This window comes from Ascaphus truei, chromosome 16, assembly GCF_040206685.1.
Source record: "Ascaphus truei isolate aAscTru1 chromosome 16, aAscTru1.hap1, whole genome shotgun sequence".
Classification (NCBI taxonomy): Eukaryota; Metazoa; Chordata; class Amphibia; order Anura; family Ascaphidae; genus Ascaphus; species Ascaphus truei.
Genome location: NC_134498.1, coordinates 13,134,988 through 13,154,435, shown reverse-complemented (window position 1 = coordinate 13,154,435; position 19,448 = coordinate 13,134,988). Strand labels below are relative to the sequence as shown.

The 19,448-nt window shown below is 46.0% G+C and overlaps 1 protein-coding gene across 1 annotated transcript in view; it reads left to right on the top strand.

Moving 5' to 3' along the window:
• Positions 1 to 19,448, top strand: part of SRPX2 (sushi repeat containing protein X-linked 2) — an 85,118-nt gene that overhangs the window by 57,113 nt on the left and 8,557 nt on the right. Inside the window, exons 5-9 of the mRNA XM_075572795.1 lie at positions 9,944 to 10,120; positions 10,605 to 10,731; positions 11,239 to 11,360; positions 14,717 to 14,896; positions 16,000 to 16,133. Coding sequence (XP_075428910.1) covers positions 9,944 to 10,120; positions 10,605 to 10,731; positions 11,239 to 11,360; positions 14,717 to 14,896; positions 16,000 to 16,133 — 740 coding nt within the window. The remainder of the gene's footprint in view (positions 1 to 9,943; positions 10,121 to 10,604; positions 10,732 to 11,238; positions 11,361 to 14,716; positions 14,897 to 15,999; positions 16,134 to 19,448) is intronic.

Below are 19,448 nucleotides of genomic sequence, written 5' to 3'. Positions count from 1 at the left end.
AGATGCGGGTACTGATCTGGTGGCGTGATTTGCGGGATTTTGCTCTGTGGGCACGTGGTGCCATTGTTCTGGTTGGGTTGACTTCCTGATTCTTTCTACGCGGTTAGCTACGTATACGTAGAATCTCCTTTTCTTATTGTAGATGTATCCCAGTACCACCTTGCTATCTGTGTAGAGTTTGACGGCATCTGGTTTGCTGTCCATCTCATTCTCGATGAGCTCTGCCAGTTCTACTGCTAGCACTGCACCACACAGCTCGAGTCTGGGTATAGTATGGTCAGGTTGTGGCGCCAGCTTAGCTTTGCCAAGGATGAACCTGATGTGACAACTTCCATCCACGTCCGTGGTTTTTAGGTAGGCCACCGCTGCTATAGCTTTGGTGGAGGCATCTGAGAACACGCAAAGCTCTTTGCTGTGTGCGGCGGTGAGAGATATAGGTGAATAGGGGCGTGGGATTTGAAGTTGCTCGAGGGCCTTCAGGGAGTGTTTCCACGTTTCCCACTCTTTCCGTTTTTCTGGAGGTAGTGGGGTGTCCCATTCCTGTTTTTCGAAGGACATTTCTCTGAGGAGGGACTTCCCTTGTATAGTGACAGGAGCCACGAATCCTAGCGGGTCGTAGAGACTGTTAACGGTGGACAGGACTCCGCGACGTGTGAAGGGTTTTTCTTCGATGGCTACCTGGAACGTAAAGGTGTCTGTTTTAAGATTCCAGCTTATCCCCAGGCTCCGCTGTATGGGAGGCTTGTCGGTCCCCAGATCCAAATTCTTGAGATCTGGTGCTTGATCTGCGTGAAACGCCTTCATCACTGTGGCACTGTTGGAAGCTATTTTGTGCAACCTTAGGTTGGCCTTCGCTAACATCTTTTGTGTCCTCTTGAGTAGATCTACGGCTTCTTCTTCGGTGGGAACTGATTTTAATCCGTCGTCCACATAGAAGTCTCTTTCGACGAAGCTCCTGGCGTCTTTCCCGAACTCTGCTTCTCCGTCTTGGGCCGTTCTTCTGAGGCCGTAGGCTGCCACTGCAGGTGATGGGCTGTTCCCGAAGACATGTACTTTCATGCGGTACTCCGTGATTTCTTTTTCTACGTCGTCATCTTGGTACCACAGGAATCTTAGGTAGTTACGGTTGTCTTCTCGCACAAGGAAGCAGTGGAACATCTGTTGAATGTCTGCGGTTACGGCGATAGGTTCCTTGCGGAAGCGGATCAGCACTCCCAGAAGACTGTTCGTCAGATCCGGCCCGGTGAGGAGAACATCGTTTAGGGAGACTCCCTGATGCTGAGCGCTGGAGTCGAATACCACTCGGATTTGGCCAGGTTTCTGGGGGTGGTAGACGCCAAACGACAGGAGGTACCAGCATTCTTCGCCTTCTTTCATTGGGGGCGCCGACTCTGCATGGCCACTGTGGAAGATTTCTTGCATGAAGGCCACAAAGTGTTCCTTGGTCTCCGGTTTCCTTTGTAGGTTACGGCGGAGCGAAGCGAGCCTAGACATAGCATGGTCTCTGTTGTTTGGGAGGCGTCTTCTTGGCGAGTGGAAAGGTAGTGGGGCCACCCAACTGCCCAATTCGTCCTTGAAGAGCTCCTTATCCATTAACCTCAAGAATTCTTTGTCTTCCATTGATGGCGCCTGTTTGTCGTCGTCCTTTGTTGTCTGGAACACTGTACTCCCTAGGTCATTGGGGTATTTTCTTGCCACAGGCGCGTCTCCGTAGTTCCTTTTGGTCTCGAGCTTCTCGTGGACCTGAAAGTGGTTCGGACAAGGTTTGAAGTGGGATATACGACCGTTCTCCAACAAGTTCGTCTGTAGGGCGCCTACGTTGTCGGGTCCTCGTATCCTGTCTATGCATACTTCTCCAACTACCACCCATCCTAGATCGAGCCTTTGGGCGCTTGGGCCGTTGTGGTCCCCATTTCGCTGTTCGCGGATCTTGTGTGCTCTCATGATGTCTCTGCCAAGTAGCAGCAGGATCTGGGCATCTTTGTCTAGTGGTGGGATATGATCGGCAATGGTTTTTAGATGGGGATGGTGTCGCGCCATGTCTGGCGTGGGGATCTCAGTCCTATCTTCCGCCATGTGATTGCACTCGATGAGTGTGGGAAGGGGCATGCTCACTTTGCCGTCTATTGAGCATATGGTGTAGCCATTCACTCTTCTCCCTGTAGTCTCCATTCGCCCTGCGCACGTTCTGAGTGTAAGGAGAAGTACTGTCTTGTATGCCGAACATATCGAAGAATTCTGACCTGACCAGCGATCGGTTGCTCTGGTCGTCGATGATTGCATACATCCGTTTGGCTCTTTGGGGTTGTCCCTCTGGGTGCACTGCTACCAGACATATTTTAGAGCAAGATCTACCGTCGTCCCCTTCTCCGCATACTTCTGTGCATTTGGATGCTACTGACGTCGGGGGGGGTGTGTCTCCCACTTCTTCCTCCCCGCCCTGCTTTGTCGGAGGGTTAGGGGCTTTGCTTGCTTTGGGCTTCATAGCTTCCGGGTGTAGAGCGGCTATGTGCCTGTCGCTATCGCACTCTGTGCATTTCATAGCTTCTTTGCAGTCCTTGAATAAATGAGTTGTGGAAGCACAACATTTGAAACAGGCTCCCCATTCCCTGAGTAGGTTCTTTCGCTCCTCTATGGGTTTCATCCTGAATCCGAAGCACTTGTTAAGTGGATGCGGCTTTTTGTGGATAGGGCATTCTTTGTTAAGGTCCCTTGGTTTTTTGTCCCTGTCGGCCGTCTGGCTGGGACTCGCGTGGGTCGTAGGGGGCACGTCCGTCCTGTGGACCGAGATGGGTGTTCTGGAGTCCTTGCACCTTGCTGTTGACCTTTCGTTCCTCGGGTGGCTGGCGCTGGATGTGGTTTGCGCCCCTAAGACGAAGCTGGGGTCGTTTCTTGTCTTTGCCGCTTCGCAGATGAAGCTCACGAAGAATGAGAATGGGGGGAAGACAACCTGCTTCTCCCTTTTGTATTTGGAACCTTGTGAAAGCCACCTTTCTTGGAGGTTGAAGGGTAGCTTCTCCAGGATGGGTCTCACTCCACGAGCTGAATCTAGGGCGTTGAGACCTATTAAGGAATGGTCTTTCCTTGCGAACTCCAGTTCTTGCAGCAGGTCTCCAAGATCTCGTAACTTCGAGTAGTCTTTACTCGTGATCTTGGGGAAGCTCTCGATTCTTTTGAAGAGTGAATCCTCGACTGCTTCAGGGCTGCCATAGGTCTCTTCTAGCCTTTCCCACACTAGGTCCAGACCTACTTGGGGTTGATGTGCGTTTGCCGTCCGAAGTCTCTGCCCTTGCTCCCTGGATACGTTCCCCAAGAACTTAACTAACAGGTTGAGCTCTTCCCTTGCTGAGAAGTCCAAGCTGTCGATTGCGTCTTTGAACGTGAACTTCCACGTCCGGTAGTTCTCAGGGCGGTCGTCGAAGCTGATGAGTCCTGCGTGCACCAAGTCGCGCCGGATCATGTACTTGGCTATGTCTGTCAGACCTGAGACGTCGGCGCGTTTGCCCCGTTCTGAGGTAGTTGCTGGGACGGTCTGTGCGGTCGCCTCTTCCTTGGCGTGGACGCGTGATGGCTGCTGGCCAGTGTGAGGGGCTGTTTTCTCCCGCGTGGGTGTACCTGGATTACGAGCCTGTTGTGGTGCATCCGTGTGCGCTCTGGCGTGTGGATCACTGTTGCGGCTGTGGCTATCCCAGGCAGCGTATGCCATTGACAGAGCAGCGTCTTCTCCTCGTGGTCCTAGCGAGTCTTCGTTGTCTGTGGTGTCGCTCCCTCCGTGTTGAGATGGTGCGCTGGTGTTTACACTGAAGAGGCTCCTTACGTAGTCTTCAGTGCGTTGGGCTGGATCCTCTGAGGCTATCCGTCTGTACGGTAGCTCCCCGCCATCCTGTTGCGCGGCTGCTTCTAGGACTTCAGCTTGGGCTATGGCGGCGGCGGCTTCCTTCTCTTGATTAAGCGCCTCTAGTTCCGCATCAAATTCGGCTTTCCTACGCGCAGTGGCGGCATTGGCAGCGGCGGCAGCGGTAGCAGCGGCGGCGTTATTTGCAGCGGCAGCGGTAGCAGTGGCATTCTGCTCCTCCTCTTCTATGCGCGCTTTTTCTGCCCTTACTGCTGCCTCTCTGCGACTATATTCGGCCCTGGCACGTGCGGCCTCTGCGGCGGCTCGCGCCTTGGTAGCGTTTGTGCTTGCGCTGGACGCGTTAGATTGCACTGATCTTGCTGACCTTGATGAGTGTCTGGATATGCTTGAGCGCTGCGATGCAGTTTCCAGCAAAAGGTCTTTTCTCCTACTCTCGGCTTCCGTGATGGCGGTTTGCGCGATGCCATTACGTTCTAGGTCAATCGCCTTTTGAAGGTCGCGCTCTCGTATGCTATCTTCCGTGTTAGCTCTTGTTAGATAGGTGAAATATGCCTGTGACAGTGCTTGGTAGCGTGAGTGGTCTATCTTCAATTGGGTTATTGCCTGCTCGAGCTGTTGAACATAGTTACCGGTGCCGGCGACATTGCCTATCCCAAGTGTGATGGTTTCCCAGGCCAACTCTAATTTAGCGCGGTGCGCTTCAATGTCATTCTCATATTTCTCGCGGGCCTTTTGTGTCAGTGTGACTGTCCGTTTAGGCCTTGCGCCTGCCTGCGCCTGTTGCAGATGCGCAGCGGTCTCTGTGTCTGAGAGATCGCTTTCCTGCGTGATGTCTGGTGAGGCTCTGAGTTCTGCCATGCTGTAGGTGTGTGTAGGCCTTTGCCAGTGCGTGTGGCGTGCGGTCTTTTACCTTGTCAGCGATGGGCGTCTGTCTCAGATGATGCCGAGCGGTGTCCTGCAGCGTGCAGCGTTGGGGTAGCTGTACTTACAGGTGTCCGTAGGCTCCTCACTGTGGGGCTGAGCAGCGGGTGGACTCAGACAGAGAAAAAGGCAGTTAGGTTTGTGTGTACAGTCTGTTTGCAAAGCTGCTGCCTTGTGTGCAGGGACTATTCTGTATAGCACAAAGTCTTTGAGTAGTAGCTGCTGTGTGATTCCCCAACACAGGTCTTTGTTTTACTATCCTGAAGCCAGGGTCACGAATGGTGTATGAATGACTCCAGGTAGCTTAACTCGTGTCTCACCTCTTCCAAAGCACAGACAAGTCCTTTTCTCTTTCTTGGTTTTATTGAGGGAAAACACAGGGAGATAGGTGCTTGTAGATGGAGTGTGGGGAGAGAGGGCTTCTCTGTCTGCTGTGCAGTGTATCAATAATGAGACAGTGTAAAACAAAAAGGCCTTGCTGGGGTGATAGCAGGCAGTTACTCACTCAGAGTCCAGGGTCAAAAGGAAATGAGGAGTAAGGGTCACACTAGATAGGAAGTGGGACTATACTAACTGTCAGCAAGGACAGGGGGGTAGGAATAGCCCACTCTCAGCTAGGAGAATATGAGCTGCAGGCAACCAACACAGGCTGTGTAAACGACATGTTGCAATAATGTTGCATTTTACATACAGCGTTGCTGCTGGGACAGGGGAAACTGACAGGCAACTAAAGAAGGGAGAAACGAATCCCATAACTAAAGGGGAAGACAGAGGAATATGGAATCTAGTTCCAGGACAATACCTACCCCCTGTTATTCATGTACTGTGTAATCATTATACCCTACCCCCTGTTATTCATGTACTGTGTAATCATTATACCCTACCCCCTGTTATTCATGTACTGTGTGATCATTATACCCTACCCCCTGTTACCCATGTACTGTGTAATCATTATACCCTACCCCCTGTTACCCATGTACTGTGTAATCATTATACCCTACCCCCTGTTACCCATGTACTGTGTAATCATTATACCCTAACCCCCTGTTACCCATGTACTGTGTAATCATTATACCCTACCCCCTGTTACCCATGTACTGTGTAATCATTATACCCTAACCCCCTGTTACCCATGTACTGTGTAATCATTATACCCTAAACCCTGTTATTCATGTACTGTGTAATCATTATACCCTAACCCCTGTTATTCATGTACTGTGTAATCATTATACCCTACCCCCTGTTACCCATGTAGTGTGTAATCATTATACCCTAAACCCTGTTATTCATGTGCTGTGTAATCATTATACATACCCCCCGTTATTCATGTACTGTGTGATCATTATACATACCCCCCGTTATTCATGTACTGTGTAATCAATATACCTTACCCCCTGTTATTCATGTACTGTGTTATCATTATACCCTACCCCCTGTTATTCATGTACTGTGTAATCATTATACATACCCCCCGTTATTCATGTACTGTGTGATCATTATACATACCTCCCGTTATTCATATACTGTATAACTATTATACCCTATCCCCTGTTATTCATGCACTGTGTAATCATTATACTCTACCCCCTGTTATTCATGTACTGTGTAATCATCATACCCTACCCCGTTATTCATGTACTGTGTAATCATTATACCCTACCCCCTGTTATTCATGTACTGTGTAATCATTATACATACCCCCCGTTATTCATGTACTGTGTAATCATTATACATACCCCCTGTTATTCATGCACCATGTAATCAATATACCTTACCCCCTGTTATTCATGTACTGTGTAATCATTATACCCTACCCCGTTATTCATGTACTGTATAACTATTATACCCTATCCCCTGTTATTCATGCACTGTGTAATCATTATACTCTACCCCCTGTTATTCATGTACCGTGTAATCGTTATACCCTACCCCCTGTTATACATGTACTGTGTAATCATTGTACCCTACCCCCTGTTATTCATGTACTATGTAATCATTATACCTACCCCGTTATTCATGTACTGTGTAATCATTATACCCTACCCCCTGTTATACATGTACTGTGTAATCATTGTACCCTACCCCGTTATATATGTACTGTGTAACCATTATACCTATCCCGTTATTCATGTACTGTGTAATCATTGTACCCTACCCCGTTATATATGTACTGTGTAACCATTATACATACCCCCTGTTAGTCATGTACAGTGTCATCATTATACTCTACCCCCTGTTATTCATGTACTGTGTAATCATTGTACCCTACCCCCTGTTATTCATGCACTGTGTAATCATTATACCCTACCCCCTGTTATTCATGTACAGTGTAATCATTATACCTACCCCCTGTTATACATGTACCGTGTAATCATTATACCCTACCCCCTGTTATTCATGTACTGTGTAATCATTATACCCTACCCCCTGTTATTCATGTACTGTGTAATCATTATACACTACCCCCTGTTATTCATGTACTGTGTAATCATTATACCCTACCCCCTGTTATTCATGTACTGTGTAAACATTATACCCTACCCCCTGTTATTCATGTACTGTGTAATCATTATACCCTACCCCCTGTTATTCATGTACTGTGTGATCATTATACATACCCCCTGTTATTCATGCACTGTGTAATCATTATACCCTACCCCCTGTTATACATGTACCGTGTAATCATTATACCCTACCCCCTGTTATACATGTACTGTGTGATCATTATACATACCCCCTGTTATTCATGTACTGTGTAATCATTATACCTACCCCCTGTTAAACATATACTGTGTAATCATTATACCTACACCCTGTTATACATATACTGTGTAATCATTATACCCTACCCTGTTATTCATGTACTGTGTAATCATTATACCATACCCCCTGTTATTCATGTACTGTGTAATCATTATACCCCACCCCCTGTTATTCATGTACTGTGTAATCATTATACCCTACCCTGTTATTCATGTACTGTGTAATCATTATACCCTACCCTGTTATTCATGTACTGTGTAATCATTATACCATACCCCCTGTTATTCATGTACTGTGTAATCATTATACCCCACCCCCTGTTATTCATGTACTGTGTAATCATTATACCCTACCCTGTTATTCATGTACTGTGTAATCATTATACCCCACCCCCTGTTATTCATGTACTGTGTAATCATTATACCCTACCCCCTGTTATTCATGTACCGTGTAATCATTATACCCTACCCCCTGTTATTCATGCACTGTGTAATCATTATACCCTACCCCCTATTATTCATGTACTGTGTAATCATTGTACCCCGTTATTCATGTACTGTGTAATCATTATACCCTACCCCCTATTATTCATGTACTGTGTAATCATTATACCCTACCCCCTGTTATTCATGTACCGTGTAATCATTATACCCCACCCCCTGTTATTCATGTACTGTGTAATCATTATACCCTACCCCCTGTTATTCATGTACCGTGTAATCATTATACCTACCCCCTGTTATTCATGTACCGTGTAATCATTATACCCTACCCCCTATTATTCATGTACTGTGTAATCATTGTACCCCCTGTTATTCATGTACAGTGTAATCATTATACCCTACCCCCTATTATTCATGTACCGTGTAATCATTATACCTACCCCCTGTTATTCATGTACTGTGTAATCATTATACCTACCCCCTGTTATTCATGTACCGTGTAATCATTATACCTACCCCCTGTTATTCATGTACTGTGTAGTCATTATACCCTACCCCCTATTATTCATGTACTGTGTAATCATTGTACCCCCTGTTATTCATGTACTGTGTGTAGCGGTCATGTAAAATGGCTACAGTCATCTCTCCTGCTGACAGTAAGGCCTGGTAAGTTGTGGGCATGCCAGCAGTAATTATGGAGGTTTGCCCTCACACCCTGGTGGGGTGCCCTGTGTATGGATGGGAGTGGTCACATGCTCTGACTCCATGGTTAGTGATGTCAGAGGTGTGTCAGCTTCCAGAGTGTACATAAGGCACAGCACTGTGTCAAAAAGTAGTGCTAGTACAAGTTCAGCTAAGAGGAGGAGGAGTTCAAGTTCTAGTCCTAGTCTGAGTTGCTGGAAAGTTCTGGTTATGTTATAGTAACTGAAGAGGAGACTGTGTCCAGGGACCTGGCACAGGGCAGAGATCCCTGCGGGGATAGGGAATCCCTATTTAAAGGAGAACTACACCTTTTAAAGGGAGGCACAGACTGAACATGAGTGGCTAGATATCTACTGCGAGGGGCAGCTAGCCCACTCAGACAATAAAGATGTTCTCAATCACAAACCCTCTCGTGTACATGTGTGGAGTGAATGTACAGAGAGGAGCACCACGAAGGAGTTCCTCAACAGGACCATCCCCATGCAGACACAGGGACCCTGATGAGGCGGAGGCGCTGCACTGGAACTAGGTAGGACTCAGCACACTACCTCAGCTGCCTGTCTGGACGGGTCCTCCCCACACACCATCATGCGGGAGACTCGGGAGTCCTGTTGCCAACAGGTGCACCACCAGACACTGCCACACTGTAATGGGGGCCGGTTAGACCATAGGGGCCAATGGGAGATTGGGTGGGTCAGGCCGGTTCAGAAATACCGTTACATGTGTAATCATTATACCTACCCCCTGTTATTCATGTACAGGCATACCCCGCTTTAAGTACACTCACTTTAAGTACACTCGCGAGTAAGTACATATCGCCCAATAGGCAAACGGCAGCTCCGCATGCGCCTGTCATCACGTCCTGAACAGCAATACCGGCTCCCTACCTGTACCGAAGCTGTGCACAAGCAGGGACACTATAGAGCCTGTTACAAATGCGTTATTTACATCAGTTATGCACGTATATAACGATTGCAGTACAGTACATGCATCGATAAGTGGGGAAAAGGTAGTGCTTCACTTTAAGTACATTTTCGCTTTACATACATGCTCCGGTCCCATTGCGTACGTTAATGCGGGGTATGCCTGTACTGTGTAATTATTATACCTACCCCCTGTTATTCATGCTTTGGCAATACTGAAATGTTCTTTCCTCATGCCAATAAAGCTTATTTGATTTGATTTTCCTAAGTCATTAGTCTTGTCCCCTTTGTGAGGAATACATTGGCTTGCTCACCGTGGTAATGTTCTGTTTCAGGGGTCCGATGCCATGTCCTGCCAGCGCTGCCCCATGGCTCTTATCACTGCTCGGCGGGAAACACCCAGGACTCGCGCTGTGACTATTCCTGCACTCCCGGATATCAGCTGGAGGGAGACCGCAGCCGTATTTGCATGGAGGACGGACGGTGGGGCGGCGGAGAACCTGTCTGTGTAGGTAAATTCCTGAATTCATCGATGCATTTTTTTTGCAGGGTGATGTCTTTTTGGGACTCCGGAAAAAATAAAATATTTTGGTTGGGCCTGGACCACATGTAAGAAGCTTGTTAACCCTTTCACTGTCGGAGGGTCCAGCAATACATTGTGTTGCAATGCGTTTGGCAGTTAGATGGTTAAAGAGCCAGTGCCTTTGACGACCAAGGTTGAGTAATGACAGTGGCATTTAATTGGTTAGATGTAGGCGTTTGACAATATTATTATTTTTTTTTATTTAGACAAATCTAAGTATTTTAAAATCATTTTTGAAACGGAATATTTCCATCGTAACTGATTAAACGCTTTGGGATGTTTTACAATCTTTACCTAGTCTCTTGTGTGATTGCTGCGACTGTGTGTAAAGGGTGGTATATGTAAGTAAATGGTTAAACCACACCTTTTCCTACAGTTCCTTTGTTGATCCAGTTACATTTTCATTCCCTCAGATCTGGATCCCCCAAAGATACAGTGCCCCACTTCCCGAGTGAAAGTGGCCGACCCGGAGAAACTGACAGCCACAGTGCATTGGGGCAGCCCACAGGTCAAGGATTCAGCCGATGGTGTTATCACAAGGTGAGACCCGGGACAGCCGCTCCCTCCTGGGCTCAAACGGAATCACCACTTGGACATATTTGGGGAGTTAAAAGTGAAATCCCTCTTACAGCCCAAAAATAACGGGAATTACTTGTTTAAGAGATTATTACATCTCTGTCATTTTTTATTTTTAACCAAAACCCGACACCTATAAACGCGGTGAGCTGAGACTCGAGAGCTGTTTTTTGGTTCTCTAATAAGGATAAAGCTGGTTACGGGTGAGGAATATACGTGATTCACGAACACTCCCCCATGCAGAGGCCTATAAGAAATGCAATCTGTAATTAATTTCCAGAAGCCAATGCTTTGTGTTTAGCATGGTTAGATTTTTTTAAGGGAGCCAATTACTGTAGTTTGCTCGATTTATTTAAAAACGTTGTTTTTTGGCCAGATACCTAGTGACCCTGACCTGATTATTCCAACTTTTCAATGTAAAACGTACTTTTGTGATTATGTAATTTTTTTTTTTTTTTTTTTTAAATCCAGAGTAAATCTACGAGGCCCAGAACCGGGATCTGAGCTTCCAGAAGGAGAACATGTGATCCGATACACCGCATACGACAGAGCAAATAACAGGGCAAGCTGTAAATTTATAGTGAGAGTACAAGGTGAGAGCTTCTTACGCTACAAGAGTTCAACATCCTACTGATAGTTAAATATTACATGGTTACATAGTTACATAATTACATAGTTACATAGTTACATAGTTACATAATTACATAGTTACGTAATTACATAGTTACCTAATTACATAGTTACATAGTTACATAATTACATAGTTACGTAATTAAATAGATGAGATTGAAAAAAGACATACGTCCATCAAGTTCAACCTGTTACATTTAGACGACAGATACTTATCCTTTATTTGTATTTACAGTTTGTTTATCCTGCCGAAGGCAAACATACAAAACCCCAATTAAATATCACCTAATGATATCTCATATGTAGGGCGACAAGACGTCCCATTTATTTGGTCTTTGTCCCGGTTTTTGGCCGTTTGTGCCAGCGCCGGCTGTGCAAGTGCCCATCACACATGCACACGAGCAGCTGGTAAGCGCATGCCAATGGGCACTTGCTGGTCGTACATACACAAAGTTTGTCCCGGGAAAAATATGGTCACCCTTCTCATAAGGAGAAAATAAATTCCTTCCTGACTCCAAATTTTGCCAATCGGATTAATCCCTGGATCAACATCCTTCCCATGTTTACTTATTTGGTATATCCCTGTATACCTTTCCTATCTAAAAAGATGTCCAACGTTTTTTGAAGGTATCTATTGTATCTGCCATCACAGTCTCCATGGGTAATGAATTCCACATTTTACTAAACGGTTAGTACTCTTCCTCAACCCAGTGTAGGTCAATGGAAGATTAATTCACCAGAAGGTAAAAAAAGAAAACAGTTCATAATAAATAATGATATATTTCTATTCTGTATTCTTCTTTACTGATCCATGTATTTCTTCATTGATAATTATATTTATGTTGATTAATTTATAAAGTTTTTATATTTAAGGAGTCCTGATAATAAATGTATAACCTTATCAGCTCAATATATAGTATTTTTGTTCCCCGTTTAGCTTATATTTACAATAGTAGAAATTACCCATATTTGAAAATATGACACGTATAATCAGACGTCATCTATATATTCAGAAATACGTGTTGTGTATTCTTAATAATATATCTTGCAAAATATCTGTAATAAAACTATACAGTACATTATTGTGGTTTTCAAAGTTAAGCGTTTTGGCCTCAATTTGCCAAAGTAGTGCGTTTATCATCATTATTACTGTATTATTATTATAATTATTAAGCCAACATTAAGAATGATGTACACCACGGCGTGCGTTGCCTTGTATCTCTAACGTATGCGACTGGTAAGCATTGATCTGCATTGTGGGCGCCTTCGACACGAAATGGGTGGTTTGAAAACTTTGTAGAACTCGGATCCCCCAAAAACAATTGTTTTGCCTTTGGGATCTTTGTTCTGTACTCGTAGAAAGCAGGAGGATCAAGGTTTGAGGGTTGAAACTTCAGCGAATGTAAGAAAACATAGTGGAGAATCTGAATTTGCGTGACAGAGAAAGGAGGCAGTTTGCTGGCATTAATAGCCCCTACTACTGTATGCATTCTCTTTGACCTTCTCTCTGTCTTCTTGTCATTCTCTGCCCTACTTTTTCTTTGCCACTCTCTGTACCTCCAAGTATTTTCTCCCTCTTTGTGTCCCCTTTCTTAAGGCCTTATTCTATATGCCAACGTGGCCAAAAATACCCATTGAGATCTATAGGGATTTCCAAGCCATATAGATTTACCCCATGAGTCTCCTGAACCTCTCTAGGGAGACCAGGTTGGGTTAATGCAGGAATTCCTTTCTACTATTGTTAACTATCAGGCTTAGTGTACTGTTCCCAGTGTCAGCTTCTTGAGACCTTGTGCAAGTCACTTTATCTCCCTGTGCCTCAGGCACCAAAATCATACATTGTAAGCTCATCTGCCGGAATATAATTCTGCTTAGTTATATTATACTAATGACGCTCCTTCCCCCTTGTCCTATGAATCCCGGAATTAGTAGTAGATGCATGGTGGGATATTGCAACTAAACATTCATGCATCTTCACTGCCGATGCAGGATTTCACACAGGGTTAGGCAGATTGTTCAATATTAATAGTCTATGGCAGGGGTGCGCAAACTTACTGCTCTCCTCCGTTCTCGCGCCCACCCCCCCTTATCTCGGTGCGGCATCAAATGACGCAGCGGGGTCGTGTGACATCACGTGACCCGCGGCGTCATTTGACATCACGTTCCTATGACGCCACAGGGTCTTTAGTGTGATGTCACATGACCCCGCCGCGTTGCCAGCTGAATCTCAGAAAGTAGAGGTTGCAGGGGCCTCGCACGGTTCCCCGGCATTTAATTTCAATGCCTTGGAGAAGAGCTCGGGACCTTTGCAACCGCTGGGGGGGGGGGGGGGGGGAACGCCCTCTAGTTTGCGCACCGCGGGTCTATGGGATACCTTTTACTGTTGTCCCTATTTCTTGGATGAGATTAGTAACACTGTGTTACTTTATTCTGCTTTACTTCAGCAATTAGACATTCGTCAGAGGGCTAAGCACTTTCTGTTACTCTGAGATCCATCAGCAAGAGGCGGCCATTGGATATATGTATTTATTTACTTCTCAGCCCCTGCAGTATGGTTTAATCACAATGTTTTATCGTTAGTTCCAGGCTATGTGTATTATGTGCATTGTAAGATAACGGCATCATATCATTCCAAGTGCCTGTTACCAACTAGTTTAGAGGTTAATGTGGTCTGCACACAATTAACATCACGGGGGTAACTTGTAACCATCTCATTAAGTGGTACACCAGTGATCCATCACAGCAACGGCCGTAACTAACTTTTACCATCGTCAAGCTGATTTTATGTTAGATTTTTCTATTGAAAGATACGTTTTAACTTGTTTCTCTGTGATACATCATCACTTTCACTATATCAAAGCAACGAGCCAACATTACTTTGTCTATGATCATTTATATGAGTATTAATTCTAATTAATTAACCAGAGAGACATTGCTTTTCTCTCAGCTACCCCGAACCTCCCCCCCTTTTGTTGCAATTGTGAAGCACGTTGAGTCCCATTGAGAGAAAAGCACCATATGAAATACCGGCAGCCCTCGGTTATCCGCCGGATCCGTCCAGCAAACCGCCGGCGGATTGAGGACCGTCGGATGGAGGACCGTTGGATGGAGGACCCCATGTTAATCCGTGGCGGCGAGCGGCAGATAACGCGTTCCGATGTCGGATAATGCGATCAGGGGAATGCATTCTCCGGCGTCGGATAAGCCATTCGACGGATAGCGAGGACCACCTGTATAAGTTATTCCAATGAACGTTATTATACACGTTGCCTCTGTAGTGTGTTCCTTTGGTTGATTCTCTGTTATCTTGCTTATGCAGTGAGGAGATGCCCGGATCTTACACCCCCTCTCCATGGATATATCACATGTAGCTCTGCAGGAAACAACTATGGCGCCATCTGTGCGTATAACTGTGAAGGAGGCTACGATCGGCAAGGCCCGGCTTCCAGAGTCTGCCTCTTCAGCCAACACTGGGCAGGAACGCCAGCCACCTGCACACGTGAGTAACTTACCGCACCGCGGATCTGTGCCGGACACAAGCCATCGTCTTAAAGAGACACACACTGGAGTAACAGCCTGGTAAAATGCCCGATCACACTCGCAGTAGGACTGTGCGTGCAGAAACAATAACTGTTACTATGGAGCAGATAAAGTAGGATTGAAGCAGAGGGTCTCCGGAGCTGACTCCGGGGACCCCCTTCTCCCTGAGATTCTTACCTCCTAAGGGGGTGCAGCTCTGGAGGTTTATATGTCCCAGTCACGGGGGCCAATAGGAAGACACAAGGGATGACATCACGGCTTCCAATTGGCCCTCATGATGCAGGACATTTAAGCCGCCATTTGGATACCCCCAACTAGTCCAGCCGGAGCTGCTAGTGGCGCCCCCTGTGGAGGTCAGTATCGCGGGAAGCAGGGAGTCCCCGAAGCCGAGTTCAGATCTTTTATTTTAATTATTTAAATATGTAGCTTGGACTGCTCCTGTATAATAGTGCGGCTGTAAGGGTGCTTCTGTAGTGCGATTGGATGAGATACAGATAACCTAAGCCATAGCCAAATATTACCTTTTCTACATATTAAATGCGTTAAACACGTTTTTTACCCACCATAACTTATTTAATGTGTGGTTGGAACCTATCCCAGCTTCACGTTGCATAGCCAGTGTAACTGATGAGATCCAAAAGGTTAAAATTGCTGTCTGTGAGTAGGGTTACTGGCTCTGCACTTCTTTAACCCGGGCTGTGCTGAAAAACTGTGTAATACGGCAGGCATAAGCTTATAGGGGTCCATGTCAAAATGGATTTAAAGCAAAAAGTGACACACTGCTCATTTACATGTCATTACCCAGAATCCCTTGCTGCAGTGGATGCATTGCATGCTACAAGATAATGAGGAAGGGCAAAGTGGCAGATCTGTCTGAGACGTGTAAATGTGCTCGGAACTGATTTTGTTATGTGCCTTTTCTACTTATAAATATATGTATTGATGTGGGACTGACAAGGAGCCAGAAAGTGAGTAAACCGTACCTGAATTTAGCATGCAGTGCCTGTAAGTCTTCTGACGTGTGTGTGTCTTCCTGTCTCTATCTCTTCTTCATGGCTCAAGCTATGCAGATAAACGTCAATGTGAACTCCGCTGGAAGTTTCCTGGATCAGTTCTTTGAAAAGCAGCGTCTTCTGATTGTCTCGGCTCCCAGTGCCTCTGATCGCTACTACAGGCTCCAGAACTCCATCCTGCAGGTGGGTGCGGACACGTCTCCTCAGCTGCGGTCACCTCTGGGATCCTCTGAGAGTTTCACAGAGACACAGAAAATCGTAACGAGTCGTGTGTTTGTTGGGTGGAAAATGTGCTAAACATCTGTCAGGAGTGGCCAACTCCAGTCCATATGGGCCACCTACAGACCAGGTATTAGGGATATCCCTGCTTCAGCACAGGTGGCTCAGTCATTGATTGAGCCATTTGTGCTGAAGCACGGATATCCTTAAAACCTGTTGGTGGCCCTTGAGGACTGGAGTTGGACACCCCCACTAAATGTAAAGACCCTACAGGTTGTGGCCTCTCAGTCAGTATTCCTAACCAGTTCAGAATCACTAGATGAAGTTTGTTGTGGACCACGATATAAATGGTTCCTGAGAGCTCCCACATTAAAGTAGCCATTTACAGGCCCGGACTAAGCCATGGGACATACGGGCAAATTCCTGGTGGGCCCCAGCATCAGGTCATCAAAATCTTTTGTGGACATGAGAGACTGGTTGACTTTTCCATGGCAGTCTGCGTGTGACTGTGGCAATGAGGAGAGGCAGTCTTATCTGCATCTTCTAGCATATGTACAGTATGTATCTATGAGTGCATGCAGGTATGAGTGTGCATGCATTACCCTATGGCTATATGAATGAAAGCCCTCTTGTAGAAAATCTTTTTGTCCGTTATGGCCTTATAGTGGGCCTCTATTATCTGAGACTGGGTTTATATAAATTATCACAGCATTAGGCTTCAAACTGGAGTATCCCAAGATTATATGGCCAATCCTTCCCCAGGTAGTTGCAGGGATTTAGAAATAACTTATTAATAACTTATTAACAGTTGAAGCCACTTCACTGAACTTCATTCATTAATCAAATAGGTACACACTTGTCTTTTACACCCCCACACCCCTCTTATATAACCCCAACCCTTATATATACCCCACTCATAGATCCCCTCAGCCCTCATCTAAACCACTTACCCCTTAGAGGGCCCTCTTAACACCCCTCATGAGACCCTCAACACCCCTTGAATTTATTCACTAGTTTCTTCTACTGTAATTGCTTATAGGGGTCATCCTTCCTTGGACCAAAGTGTATGAGTGACAGTGACACGTTACACCCGGCTAATGGATGTATCTTTTACCCAAATCTGACACCTATAAGTATTTCTCGCTCCTTTGTTAACGTTAGTATGTGAGCACAGCGAGCTGAGATGTGAGAGGGATTGGATTTCTTCCGACGCCTCTGTTTTGTGTGATAACACTGAGCCTGCTCTCTCACTGCCCTTATCTTTACTGGCTCTCTGAGAAAGGATAAAGTGGGATAAGGGAAAAGAGAATAAGAGATAACAAAATGAAAGGCAGTTCAATATTTGCTATTAGAATGGTTAGATTTCTTTAAGGACGCCAATTTTACGGCTGAATTCTTTACAAAGGTTTGTCTTGTGGCCGGCTGCAGCTTTATATACAGCACAGGGGTAGACAACTCCAGTCCTCAAGACCTCCCAACAGGTCAGGTTTTCAGAATATCCCAACGTCAGCACAGGTGACTCAATCATAGGCTCGGTCTTTGACTGATTGAGCTGACGCTGGGATATCCTGAAAACCTGACCTGTTGGGAGGTCTTGAGGACAGGAGTTGCCCGCCCCCCGATATAGTAGGTACTACCCCCGGAGATTTACAGAATAGAACTTCAGCAGTTGCATTGTTCCTTTTCTCAGCCTACAGACCCGTGCTATACTGGTCTCACTCCGTGATGATGGACGATGGCAGTGACCATTACACCACTGCACCATATTTGTCTTACAGTAAACATGTTTTGACGTACAATAGCAGTGCGGCTTTAAGTCCGCTCAGATTCCTTCGCTGGGAAGCAGCTGTTGCAGTTAGTTTTTTCTGTAGTTACCATTGCAGGTCAGCATTGTGATAACTTCTTACTGTGAAAGCCACCGCGTACATTATCTGAATACAGCCTTTCATTAGCTCGCGGCAGGTTTACCGTATGTTAACTCGTCGCTCATTGGAACCTTGTGAGACGGGAACTAATTACTCATTCTCTAAATGGGAGAGCTTCTTTTCAGTAGGTTTTTTTTTTTAAATGAAATTTTTTTTAAAGCAGGTATGTGACATTTAAAAAAAAAATGCTTAAATGCTTCGTCACACTCAGCTCAACCCGCCCCTGAGGGACCTGCAGGTTAATGACTTTTACCTGTTATACCTTTTTCTATTGCGCTGCTCACACACCTGCACCCTTCCTGTGCATCAGGCACAGCAGTGACTGCTTTCTACCACCACTTGCAAAAAGTGTTGTTGAAAATGATTTCTCACCTAGATAGCAAATAAAAATCTCACGTGTGAGCACAGTCACACATCCCAGACAGGTCTGCAGCCCTGCCCTTCCCCATTATCTCTTAGCATGCAATGCATCCACTGCAGCCAGGGATTCTGGGTAATGGCATGCAAATGAGCACAGTGTGTCACCTTCATGTGCATTATAACATGGATCCCTATAAACATATGCCTGCCATATTACAAAGCTTATAAGCACAGCCGGGGTTAAATAAGTGCACACGTCTCTGACATGTCTGCAACCTGCTTTTCCCCATTATCTCTTAGCATACAGCGCTTCCACTGCAGCCTGCCTTTCTCCATTATCTCTTAGCATGCAGTGCTTCCACTGCAGCACTGCCTTTCCCCATTATCTCTTAGCATGCAGTGCTTCCACTGCAGCCCTGCTCTTCCCCATTATCTCTTAGCATACAGCGCTTCCACTGCAGCCCTGCCCTTCCCCCTTATCTCTTAGCATTCAGCACTCCCACTGCAGCCCTGACTTTCCATATTATCTCTTAGAATGCAGCGCTTCCACTGCAGCACTGCCTTTCCCCATTATCTCTTAGCATGCAGTGCTTCCACTGCAGCACTGCCTTTCCCCATTATCTCTTAGCATGCAGTGCTTCCACTGCAGCCTGCTCTTCCCCATTATCTCTTAGCATACAGCGCTTCCACTGTAGCCCTGCCCTCCCCCATTATCTCTTAGCATGCAGTGCTTCCACTGCAGCCCTGCTCTTCCCCATTATCTCTTAGCATACAGCGCTTCCACTGCAGCCCTGCTCTTCCCCATTATCTCTTAGCATACAGCGCTTCCACTGCAGCCCTGCTCTTCCCCATTATCTCTTAGTATACAGCACTTCCACTGCAGCCTGCCCTTCCCCATTATCTCAGCCAGGGATTCTGGGCAATGACATGTAAATAAGCAATCAGAGTATCACCTAGACATGAAATAGAATGGATTACAATGTCAAAGCTTTAT